Raw genomic sequence first — 12,813 nt, 5'->3', positions numbered from 1 at the left:
CGTTTTTCACTGATGGTTGCTAAGAGATGTTGTTTGTAAACCTTCCGTTTTTTATCACACGCGTGAAAAATGCATCAAAACGCATTGCACCTGCGCGGAAAAAACTGAACGCAATCGCAGACAAAACTGACTGAACTTGCAAAATGGTGCGAGTTTCAATGAACGCACCCTGAACGCATCTGTACCTAATCCGTCACACTTGTGTGAAAGGGGCCTAATGAAGCGTTGCTTCCCAACAATCGCCTGCTTGTCAGTGGTGGAGACTGCTGCTATTACATACACCAATCTCCTCCACAGTAGCGGTGGGAGCGATCGCTAATGCCATCGCTTGTCCCCGCACAAAATCGTTATTTGCTGGCAGCGGAGCGTGATTAGACAGCGCGATCTTCCGCCGTCAAACAATGATTTTTAGAGGGAACCTGTCACCTCCCAAAACCATCCCAAGCCGCCAGCAGCGTGTTTCTGATGCCTTTCTTCCTGAAGGCAGATTCAGCAAAAGTACTGAAAACTTTGTTTTATTCCCTGCCTGGCGCGCTTCTCCACACATGCTTGAATTCAAGGGGGCAGCGGCCTCCTTGCTTCACGTCACGGTAACCACGCCCCCTTCCTTGTCCTTCGCTGTGACTGGCAGTTCGGCTGGCTTTGCCGAACTCTGTGCATAAGCGCCGTCAGTCACAGCGAAGGGGCAGGGAAGGGGCGTGGTTATCTTGACTTGAAGCAAGGAGGCCGCCGCCTCCTTGACTTCAAGCATAGAACATAACATACACTCTGCAAAACAAATAAAGTACAAAAATGAATTATATTTCTTATGCTAAGTCAATACATGTCAAGGTGATCTCTGTAAGACTGGAACCTGACACGAAGTTCAACCTGTTAAGTGCCATGACAGCGACCATGAAGTTCAGGGGGTGTAGGTTCCGCCTGCATGCTGGACTATAAGTACCAACATGCATGCTGAGCAAACTAAGCTTTATACTCATGCTAATTAAAATCAGTCTGTGAGGCAAACAGGCTGACCAGGAGTTATGGTAATATAAAAATGCCTCAATTGCAGAAATGATGTAAGTGCTTGAGCTGTCTCCACTCTCCATTGTCACATACTTGCTTTATTTCGGGGTGTTTTTGTCCTCCCCCCCCAGTTTATTATATAATAACTGAATGAAAGCAGTGTTACAGTAAATATTATAACAGAGATTATATATCTTTCCTTTTTCTAGACTGAAGCTGAATTGGTGTCCTCAGGTGGAAGAGCACGAATTATCCATAAAGAGTCTGATATTATCACTGCTTTTGCGGTAAATAAGGTACTGTTTTTGTGTGTGTTTTAGCATTTTTTATTTATTTAATTGTGCTAGACAAGTGGATAACTACTATGTGGCTGTGAGTCTACTTTAATAAATTTCCCTTTTATCTATAATAATTATATACTGGGTCAGAGCATATTCACATGTGGCAGATTTTTGGCAGAAATTACTGTGTCTGAAAATCAGTCACATACGTCTACGTTTTTTGATTCTGCAGCAGTGGAGTAATTTCTGCTCCATTAAGATAACTGGTGCAGTTGCAGAAATTTCATAAATAAATCTTCCATACTAGAATTTTGTGTATGCTTAGAAGGATTCTCACAAGATAAAATAACACAAAATACATTGGAGCCATTTAAAATGCTCCTGTATATTGAGGTCATTGTTGTTACGCCCCTGGTGTTCTTTAAATCCATCTAGTCCAGGGATGCTCAACCTGCGGCCCTCCAGCTGTTGTAAAACTACAACTCCCACCGTGCCCTGCTGTTGGCTGATATCTGTAGGCTGTTCAGGCATGCTGGGAGTTGTAGTTTTGCAACAGCTGGAGGGCCGCAGGTTGAGCATGCCTGATCTAGTCTGTCCAGTCCAGGTGAGAAGATGCTTCTAGCGGGCTGATTTTCATTGGTTGGCTTGCACATTAGCAAATATTACTCAATTACCCAGGGAAATCCAGTAAAGGGGCCACATTCTTGCCTCTAGGGGGGGGGGGGAGAGAGACATTTTACAGCTGCACACACTTTTGCTCTGCTGGTAGACAATCCAAGGTGTCTATTAGTAATGGATATTCCCCCCTTTTTCAAATAAACATGTACCCTTGATTTAGGCCTCTTTTACACGGGCGTCGCGTGTGAGGGCCGGATAAGATGCGGGTGCGTCGCAGGAAAATGCAAAATTTTTCAACGCAAGTGCAAAGCGTTTTAATGCGTTTTGCAAGCGCGTGAGAAAAATCGGCATGTTTTGGTACCCGAACCCGGACTTCCTCACAGAAGTTCGGGTTTGGTTTAGGTGTTGTGTAGATTTTATTATTTATTATTTTTATAATAGCATTCTTAATACAGAATGCTTAGTAAAATAGAGATGAAGGGGTTCAAAAAATTAATAAAAAATAATTTAACTCACCTCATCCACTTGTTCGCGCAGTCCGGCTTCTCTGCTTTCACGCAATGCAGAACTGATGCATGAAGCATGAAAAAAAACACTCATGTGATGATCTGGGAGTAAAAGGACCTATTGCGACTTCATTGCGCTCATCACATGGTCCGTCACATGATCCAACCCCTCCATCCCTATTTTACTTAGCATTCTGTATTAAGAATGCTATTATTTTCCCTTATAACCATGTTATAAGGGAAAATAATAATGATCTGGTCCCCATCCCGATCATCTCCTAGCAACCATGCGTGAGAATCGCACCGCATCCGCCCTTGCTTGCGAATGCTTGCGATTTTCACGCAGCCCCATTCACTTCTACGGGGCCTGCGTTGCGTGAAAAACGCACCATATAGAGCATGCTACGATTTTCACGCAACATGTGCACAGCCCCATTGGAGTGAATGGGTTCCCCTCACGCAATGCACCCGTGCGGAAATCCCGCCCGTGTGAAAGAGGCCTTAGACATTAGCATGAGAGGTTTACCTCACTGGCCAGCTCTAAGCAATCACTGTTGACATCTTATTGGCTCTTTTCTATATAAAGCTTGAAATGCAAATGTGATCTGTCCATGTTTGGTTGAATATATATTTAGACGATTTCATTGACATTTTCTTTGTATGCTGTAAGCGCTGTTGGTGTTTGTCACTTGTGAACTGTCTACACTTGTGTTCTTCAGGCCAACAGAAACTGTATTGCAATTGCTTCAAGTCACGACATCCAGGAGCTTGATGTGTCTGCAATTTTGGCCACCCAGATTTATTCTTGGATTGATGATGACTTTGAAATGGAAAACAAAGGGTATGTATTTGATATTCTTTTATTTATGACCTCTTTTGGATTGCTTCTGTAGTTATCTGTATACATAATTATGACCCTTTAAATGTATACTTGAGAAAAATACTGCATATTTAGCCAATCTTATAGTTTTTTTTTTTTGTTTTTTTTTTTTCTACCGATTCTCATTCATTTTATTTTCCATATGGTTTGATTTTACAGTTGTGTCTCATGACGTTGTTTTTTTTTTTTTTTTTTCCCCTAGACCTGATGACTTTTTGGTTGTACACACCCGGGATGATCTTTCAGCAGTTCAGGGCTCAACTCCTTACACCCACAGTAATCCTGGAACACCGATAAATATGCCCTGGCTAGGGGGGGTTCAGACAGGAAGAGGGGCATCTGTGGTAGGTAGTATATATGGCTTTTCAATGCACATCTTATTTTTGTAGTTTTACCATGAACAGAGGTAAATATGTATAATACCCTTTGCAGAATAAGGACTCTGACAGGAGGAAGATTCGGGTGTTGATTTTCTGAAATGCACTACATGCAAAACCCATTAAAGTCTACTATTGCAAACAATTTTTTTAATTTCTCTGTTTGCATATAACATGAAAAATGTATTAAAGGGCATCTGTGAGCAGATTTGTACCTATGAAACTGGCTGACCTCTTATATGTACACTTGGCAGCTGTTCATATGTGCTCGCAGTGCTGAGAAAAATGATGTTTTAATATATGCAAATGAGCCTCTAGGGGCAACGGGGGTGTTGCCATTGCAGAGAAATATAGAGGCTCCTTTGTATATATTAAAACATAATTTTTCTCAGCAGTGCGAGCACATATGAACATGGAAAATGTAACAATAACAGGATAGGGAGCTCACTACAATACAACACGGCCAGCTATACCACCTAGCTGCTAGATGAAGTTTATAGTAAATGGCCGGTTCTTAGTTATTAGTATATCCACTTTTATTACTTCCTAAAAATTTAGAAAATATACATAAAATACTCTAAATCATATATGGGCACTGTATAGATGTACATAAGATAAAATATATAAAACAAGCAATTACAGTCTCTGTCCCTCCTATATGCATTTGGTGTGGAGCTCACGCACCTCTGCTAATTAGATACGTTCCACAGCATTGTTAAGAATAATTAATCAAATGTCTTATTCGATGCAGATTATCCCGTAGTGTTATGTTTGGTTACTACCATAAAGTTAATACGGCTTTAAATGTATCCAAATGTAGCAGTTAAAAAGTTTTCAATTCGCTACTTAATGAATCAGTGGGTAAAATTTTAATTTTACCCACTGAAGAATAAACCAGGGCGGTTTCGGAACGCATTTTTTCAGATTTTTAAAACACAGCAACGTGTATGGAACTTTAATCTCTGCACCAGAATATAATCCCGCAGCCTAAGAATAAGGACAGCATGGTGAGGATACCAACCTGCATGCGCAAGAGATGAGTGCTAGTGCACGTAATAGCGAGGTAACAAGCACTCCACAAGACAAGCAAAGTCTGAGTAAAGTCACGTATGTATGAGCCACAATTGAAAGCAGCGGTAAGTGTGGTAAGCGAATGACATCTCAGCTTGTTTGACCAGTACGCACTATAACTGCATTGTCGGCCAGACATATTTAACCATGTGCCCTAAGGAACTGATTCATTAGGTAGCGAATTGAGAACTTTTTAACTGCTACATTTGGATACATTTAAAGCCGTATTAACTTTATAGTGAAGTAACCATAAATAACACTACGGAATAATCTGCAAGAACCGGCCATTTGCTATAAACATATGAACATGGGACCAACACGGATGCCTTCAGCTGCCAAACGCACATTGAACAGGTCATCCAGTGTCATAGGTAAAATCTGCTAACAGATGCCCTTTAGAACTTTGCAGTGGGTTCTTATGAAAAACTTCCTGCCATTCTGCTTCTGCAGCTGTGATCCAATCCAGCAGTCATATACTAGTCTATCGGTCTTCTGCTCCTGGCGATAACCTACCAAATGTACATTAGTACAAAGTAGTGGAGAAATGGAAGTTTGAGACTGGAGGACTGCTGGATTACAGTACACAATTTGTTTGCCGTTGGTTACCATGGCAACATAGTCTGAGTCTCTCTCTCTCTCTCTCTCTCTCTCTCTCTCTCTCTCTCTCTCTCTCTCTCTCTCTCTCTCTCTCTCTCTCTCTCTCTCTCTCTCTCTCTCTCTCTCTCTCTCTCTTCTCTCTCTCTCTCTCTCTCTCTCTCTCTCTCGTTTTTACTGTAGTAACTTTTTATTCTACAGTCAGAAATTAGGCAGTATTGGAGTGGGGATGTTTTGTACTACACTTCAGGGCAGTTCTGAAATTACAATGTTAATGCAGGATGCCCATCCCAGAATAATCAGACATTTGACTTTCTGTTTAAAATTATGGCAGTCCTCAACCACTTTAGCATCAAGTGTGCCAAGGCGTAGCCACTTTTCTTATACATTTTAAAAGGATGCTAAAATGCCACCAATGCCTGCGCCGTAAGGGGGCAAGAAATGGCTTTAAATGCATAAGCTGTATAAGAGTACCTTGGGGTACACCGACAGGCTTTGGGTTTATGAAGGGAAGCACACCCGGCATGAACCCACAGAATTACTGCATCCCAGGAGTTCGTTGGAAATTAGTGTGGGTTTTAGTGCACCCACTGCTGTGCCAGGATTACCACCTCTCGGCTGATAACTTCTACATCAGTGTACCGCTATATAAGTCCTGATTTCCAGAGTTACTACAGTGTGCTGCACTGTGCTCAGAAATCAAAGCGGCCTCCCTAGGTCCCTGCCTGGGCACCTACTTAGAGTGACAGCCGGACTCTCTGCAATGAGAATTTGTTGTTGCTCAAGTACAAGGACAAGAGAGATGTCCTCGTACAGGGACACGGTAACAGCAGCTCCCCTGCTCCTGTAGTAGGCACCACTAGCACTAACTCCAAGCTAAGGCTACTTTCACACCTGCGTTTAGGTGCGGATCCGTCTGGTATCTGCACAGACGGATCCGCGCCTATAATGCAAACGCTTGTATCTGTTAAGAATGGATCCGTTTTCATTACCATGATCCGTTTTGTTTATGACGCAAACGGATCCGTTTTGACTTACATTGAAAGTCAATGGAAGGTGGGAACCGTTTTCAATTGCATCATATTGTGTCAGTAAAAACTGATCCGTCCCCATTGACTTACATTGTAAGTCAGGACGGATTCGTTTGGCTCAGTTTCATCAGACGGAGGCAAACTTATGCATTCTGAACGGATCCTTATCCATTCAGAATGCATTGGGGCTGAACTGATCTGTTTTGGGCCGCTTGTGAGAGCCTTGAAACGGATCTCACAGGCGGACCCGGAAACGGCAGTGTGAAAGTAGCCTAAGGTGTGGTACTAAAAGTTGACAAATTGTATAGATGGCACTATATAACTGTGATGTGCAGGACAGTTATGAACATTCCCGCATTTTCAAGAATTGGTGATCAAGCACCTAATTTTTGGGAACCAAGACTGGGAATGCCCCGGGACTTCGAGAGGTGAAGGCAGTCTATGGGAGAAGCAATCAAAGGATCACGTGTGAAGGATACATCCTTAATATCTGTAGCTGGCCAACCCCTCTAACATTAAACAATATATGGGCACATATTAAATTCATGTAAAATAACTTTATTTTGATTTTGTATAAACTATACAAGATGAAGTTCAAATGATCTTTGTTTCATACAGATGATAAAAAGGCAAATCAAAGATGTCCGAAGAATGGCTTCACATCCAACCCTGCCTTACTGTGAGTTAATATCTGTATGCATGAACTTGTCCTTATTGAATGAGTGGATTGTTACCTAGTCTTCTGTTTTATTCCAATATTTAGCATTACATATAGGGAGCAAAATATTCTAGTAGACCACAATGATATGTCAGCATCTTGTTCAGTGTCTATTCCAGCTAGACACCATCTTTCTGGATCCACCAGAAGCTTCTTGCAGCGTTTATGGCAAGCAGTTGGTGACTTTATCCAGATTTCAGCAGGAATGCTTTTCTGTTTTATATTTTTCTTGAAGACATTTAAAATTGTTGTGAGCAAAAATGATTTTTTATTGAAATGTCATCAGTAAATTTTGCGGACTTCATTTTATCAATACAACTAACTAAAGTGATATTGTTAATTTCTTCTGTCAGCAGCCATCACAAATGTCTTGTCCTTGGGTGTAAACTGAATACACCATGAGCTTTCTAATATCTATATAGTCTACTAGTATTAACAGCAGCAAAGGGGTTCTGAGCGGTAGAACAAGCTGGTCATAATCCTGCAGTACCAGTATTGCCTGCCATAGGAAGGTGGCTTATAGCTGAGACAGTGTTTTGTTATTTCTGGGTAATCCTTCATTTTCAATAAGAATATGTTGATACGTTGTTTTCATATTCCACTCAAACATGCATGTGAAATCCACAGAAAAATGCATCCTATTGAATGATTGTCCAATCATATGTTAGAAAACATTATGGGGAAAATCGATGTGTATCCTGGAAACCCCAGCTGGTAGCCAGCCCCTGTCAATGAATGTGGAACCCGCTTGAGTTCACAGCATGCAAACTGCAAGTTAGCCAGCAGAAATCCAGTTAGCCTCCCATTTCTGCTGCGGATGCCACTGCAAATGCATGTATTTTTATAATGTGTAATTTTACCATGTGAACATACCCTAAGAGACCGGAGAAGCTGAAGGAAAGCAGAATGCTCATGATTTTAACAATAAATGTAGGGGCAATTACATAATTGTATAAGGTATTGGTTGAAAATTGACGGCATCATGCAGTTTGTGTAGTGGTTTAAAGGGGTAGTCTCACTTTAGGAAATGGCATTTATCATGTAGAGAAAGTTAACACAAGCCACTTACTAATTATTGTGATTGTCCATATTGCTTCCTTTGCTGGCTGGATTAATTTTTCCATTACATTATACACTGCTCGTTTACATGGTTACGACCACCCTGCAATCCAGCAGCGGTGGCCGTGCTTGCACACGATAGGAAAAAGTGCTGGCCTCTCTAGCGGCCAAGACTAGGGGAGAGCAAATAGGCTGGTGCTATTTCCTATTTCCCGTTCAGTACGGATCCGTCTGCATTAATAACTTAGAAAAATTTCTAAGTCTGAAAGTAGCCTGAGCGGATCCGTTCAGACTTTCAATGTAAAGTCAATGGGGGACGGATCCGCTTGAAGATTGAGCCATATGGTGTCATCTTCAAGCGGATCCGCTCGCCTCCGCCTGGCCGTGCAGAGGCGAGCGGAGCGGAGGCTGAACGCCGCCAGACTGATGCAGTCTGAGCGGATCCGCTCCATTCAGACTGCATTAGGGCTGGACGGAGGCGTTCGGGTCCGCTCGTGAGCTCCTTCAAACGGAGCTCACGAGCGGACCGACTAACGCAAGTGTGAAAGTAGCCTTAAGTTCCTTGTTTTAACTTTCGCTACATAATAAATTCTATTTTCTGAAGTGACATTACCCCTTTAAGGAACCAGGAAACATCACATTATCTGTGTATTTGCATTGATCTAGATCTCACTGGTGCTCAAGATGGCAGTGTAAGGATGTTTGAATGGGGTCACGCTCAACAGATAACTTGCTTCAGGACAGGTGGAAATTCCAGAATAACTCGGATAAAGTTTACCCACCAAGGAAACAAGGTATTTACTGTATTCCGCCTAAAAATCTAATTGTCGCATTTTCATACATAATTTGGCATTATACTCTCCCTGTACATGCACTGTAGCAGTCATATTGCTGACAGCATAGCGCTTATCGCTGGACCGTGAAGAGGATAATTCTTGGGAAAAACAGTCACATTAACCACATAATGCACTGCGCTATGGAATTGTGGGACAGTATCAAAGCTGTGTTAAATGCACAGCCTGTCTGTCTTCAAGACGTAGCTTCCAAAGTGTGAACAATTACATTTTTATACAACTTTACATAAGTAAAAGGGACTGCAAGAACCTTTGTAATGTATCTTATCAGAGAAAAACGTATTTCTCGCCCAATTTCCTTGGGGGACACAGAAGACCTTGGGTATAGCTCATCTCCCTAGGAGGCGTGACACTAAGTGAAAACTGTTAAGCCCCTCCTCCATCAGCTATACCCTCAGCCTGGAGAGAGAGACTGCCAGTTTTTTGCTTAGTGTCCAAGGAGGCAAGACACTCCCTGCTCTGCAGGGCTGTTTTCTCCTTGTTTAAATTTTGATTTTTACTTTTTTCTTTTCTTTTTGTTCCAGATCATCAGGGACAACAGAGACGCACTAGACCTCTCTGTTTCTCCCGGGGTTGAGCTGCGCCAGTGCCGGTCACCCGCACTGCTGCCTCCCCCACAGAAGACGAGGTGGATCAGGGCAGCCCAGCTCCCCTACATCCCGCCAGCGCAAGGGTCGCCCGCACGCCAAGTCCCTCTCCCAGCGTCCTGCCACTACGGTGCCAGTAGCTGAAGGGGCGACCCTGCTGGAATGGACCGAGGGTGAAGACGACTATGGTGAGAGAGTGGCTTCTCCAGCCCTACGTCCCCCACCCCCCACTCTGGTCTCCTGCGTGCCTGACCCCCCATACTGGGCCTCTGGACCCTTCGGTCACTGCTGGACCTAGGCTGGCCCCTGGGGTGCTGCGGGGCGACATTCTACTCCCTGCTCCCTCTCCTCCCTCTCCTCCCTCTCCTCCCTTCTGGCCCTCATGGGACATTTTAGCAGCAGAATGCTGTGAATAGGCAGCCACATCGCCTCCCTTCACTTATCAGCGTCCCTCCTGGGAACGCTGTGCTCGCATCCGCACGGGCACCCGGTCTCAGGGTCCCCCCATCCCCTCACGCTGCCGGCCTTGGGCATGCCTTCTTCCCTCAAGCGCCATGCATACACCCTCACTGACGGGGGTCGTTCTCTCGCCGGTAAGTTGCTGGCCGCGTGCATGACCCCCTTCCATGGTGGGATGCTTGCAACTCACTAAATCCACTGCCGGCCATATACATGTTCCCCCTTCCGTGGGCGGTGTACGGCACTCTTACTGGATTCGCTGCCGGCCATGGGCATGTCTCCTTTCCTCAGGCAACATACACACACTCTCACTGACTGTGTTTGTTCTCTCGCCAGTGTGCTGCTGGCCAGGTGCCTGACCCCCATCCATGGCGGGGTGCTCGCATTCTCCCTGGTTGCAATACTGGCCATGGGCATGGCTCCCCCTTCTGGGCAGCATACTGCACTCTCACCAGATACGTTGCTGGCCTCTAAGATGGGTGGAATGCTTGCACTCCCATTGGATACGGTGCTGGCCTTGTGCGTGACCACCCCTCATTCCATGGGTGGACTTTTGTACGCTTACAGGACTCACAACGGTCCTTGTATATGCTGTGCTGGACTTGTACTTGTCCCCATTCATTGGCGGAGTAGTTGTACTCTCACAAAATTCGGTGTTTGGTGGATTATTGCACACTCACTTAATGCTAGGATAACCCTGTGCATGTCCCCTTTTCACTAGGTGGACGTCCTGCTGGATGCGGTGTGGCCATGTGCATGGCCCTCCTCTGGGCGGAATATGGTATGTCTTACTTCTCTGAAGTAGGTGCTGGTCTTGGGCATCACCCCCTTGTGGGGCGGGCTTTACACGCTTGCTGCCCGCAATGTTTGCCAAGTACATTGCCCTCTCTTCTGGGCGGACTGCTTGCGTTCCGTTGCATGCCATACTAGTCTTGTGTATGTCCCCCCTTCCGGTTGCACTTTGCACTTCCGTGGATTCTGTGGGACTCTGTGGCTGGCCCTCCTTGCTGTATGACTATTTCGCAGTGGGCGGACGCTCTTGTGCACTCTGTGCGTTGTTGGGCCGTGTATGCCTTCTCCTTCCGTAGGTGGGTTGGCTTTCTCACTGCTTATGGGGCTGCTTGTACGTATGCCTCCATTCTTCCTGCGACTTGACGTTTTTCTCTTGGGATACGGTGATTGCCGCCGGCCTGGCACTCTTCTCTGAAGAGATCTTTCTGTTCACCTGGCCTGGACGGGCTCTATTGCTCTCTACTGCAGCGAGCTGGGTGGTATCCATTCTCTGTTCGGAGGGTATATTTGGTGTTTCCGTTGTGACGGTATCCACCATATTCGTTGGCCCTTCCGCCTGGGGAGTGTTTGTGGTTCCTAGATGCGTACCCATTAGTTACCCTGTGGCATTGCTTCCCAGCGCAAGCGGTCACATGGTCGAGAGTGCTGTCTCCAGCGTCCCTCGCAGTCTACGTTGGCTCTGGCGGGATTACGGTTCCCTCGCCTGTTGCCATTCCTCCTCTTGGATGCGTTTTGGTTTGAGTCCTTCCTGTTGGCACCCTCCGTGCTTCAGTTTGTTTTGCTACCAGGTTCTAGCCGCTCTTTTCGAGCAGGTCGCCCAACTTCTCTTGGTTGCTCGATTACCCAGGTCTCAGGGACCTCCACTTTCGATTCATTAGGGTATTCGCCTTCTGCGAATTGGTGAGCCGGACATCTCGGATAAGCGGAGTTCTGCTTTTGAGCGGTCCTGTGGCTTCCCTGTTGCCCACTCCTCCTTGCGGTTGGAGGGTGTCATCCGTCTTCTCGGCTATTTTTCTCTCGACGGCTCTGTTTTGGCTTCTCCTGGGTCAGTTTTACTCCGATGTGGCTTCTGCCCCGGCCAGGCTTCAGGGGCTGTTCCTTCACTGCCCTCCCCCCTGGGGAGACCATGGTTGTTCATATGGATGGTCCCGGTGTTCCTTATGACCTCCTACTGTCTCCATTGTTCACACTGGCTGTACTAGCTGTGTCCCTTTTACCGGGTTTGCCGCATTCTGTCCTCCCGCTGGGTGCAGATTACTTTTACCATTCTGGGCGATGGTCCTGCTTGGACTTTACCTTCTCGGTAACCTGGCGGGCCTACTTTCTTCTGTCAAGATTACCCTTCAAGAGCCCCCACACCGGGACTGTATAACACCTTCCTGTGGTGGCTACAACGACAAGAACTTTAGCCTGACTTGACCTGGAGTCTGTTGGATACTGGCCGGGTCCCTTTCGGTTCCTTCCGTTTGTCCATCTGCTCCCCCACTCCGCGTGGATTCGGGACGGCGTTGCTCGGGGGCCGACGGGACCAGTTTTCCCAACCTTTTTGCCCGTGTCACTGATCTGCGCTTACTCGCATTGGGTTTCCTCCCGTCTGCCCAGACGAGTCCAGCGAGCGCGCTAGTGTTCGCTCCCGGCCGTGCTTCGTCCAGGTTCTGTTGTCTGACTTAGGGTCTTCCCTGGGGTTCTTTAGGAAGCTGGGCATTCACCCAATTCTGCCTTTCTCTTCCCATGATTCGGTCTTCTCCAGTCTGGCCTGGACCTGCGACTGGGACTCTGTTACTTGAAGTGTCTGCAGTTTTTTGCTTGGACTTCTCCGACTCTTGTCGACGCTCGGTCTCTTGTTTCCAGGAGGTCCGCGCCAAGGTTAACGGCTCCTGGGTGCTTTCCTCCGCTTTAACCAAATGGCTATTGCTGTGGTTACTGCTCAAGGGCAGGGTTCTGTTTTTTGGTGTCACCGTTCATTTCACCAGAGCGG

The 12,813-nt window shown here is 45.8% G+C and overlaps 1 protein-coding gene across 1 annotated transcript in view; it reads left to right on the top strand.

The window, feature by feature from the left end:
- The window catches only part of DMXL1 (Dmx like 1), a 142,418-nt gene that overhangs the window by 99,942 nt on the left and 29,663 nt on the right, over positions 1–12,813 (top strand). The window contains 5 exon segments of the mRNA XM_044275895.1: positions 1,218–1,295; positions 3,133–3,254; positions 3,496–3,637; positions 6,985–7,045; positions 8,810–8,937. Coding sequence (XP_044131830.1) covers positions 1,218–1,295; positions 3,133–3,254; positions 3,496–3,637; positions 6,985–7,045; positions 8,810–8,937 — 531 coding nt within the window.

This window comes from Bufo gargarizans, chromosome 1 (genome assembly GCF_014858855.1).
Source record: "Bufo gargarizans isolate SCDJY-AF-19 chromosome 1, ASM1485885v1, whole genome shotgun sequence".
Taxonomy (NCBI): Eukaryota; Metazoa; Chordata; class Amphibia; order Anura; family Bufonidae; genus Bufo; species Bufo gargarizans.
The sequence above is the reverse complement of the archived record's forward strand: the minus strand, read 5'-3'. Positions and strand labels throughout refer to the sequence as shown.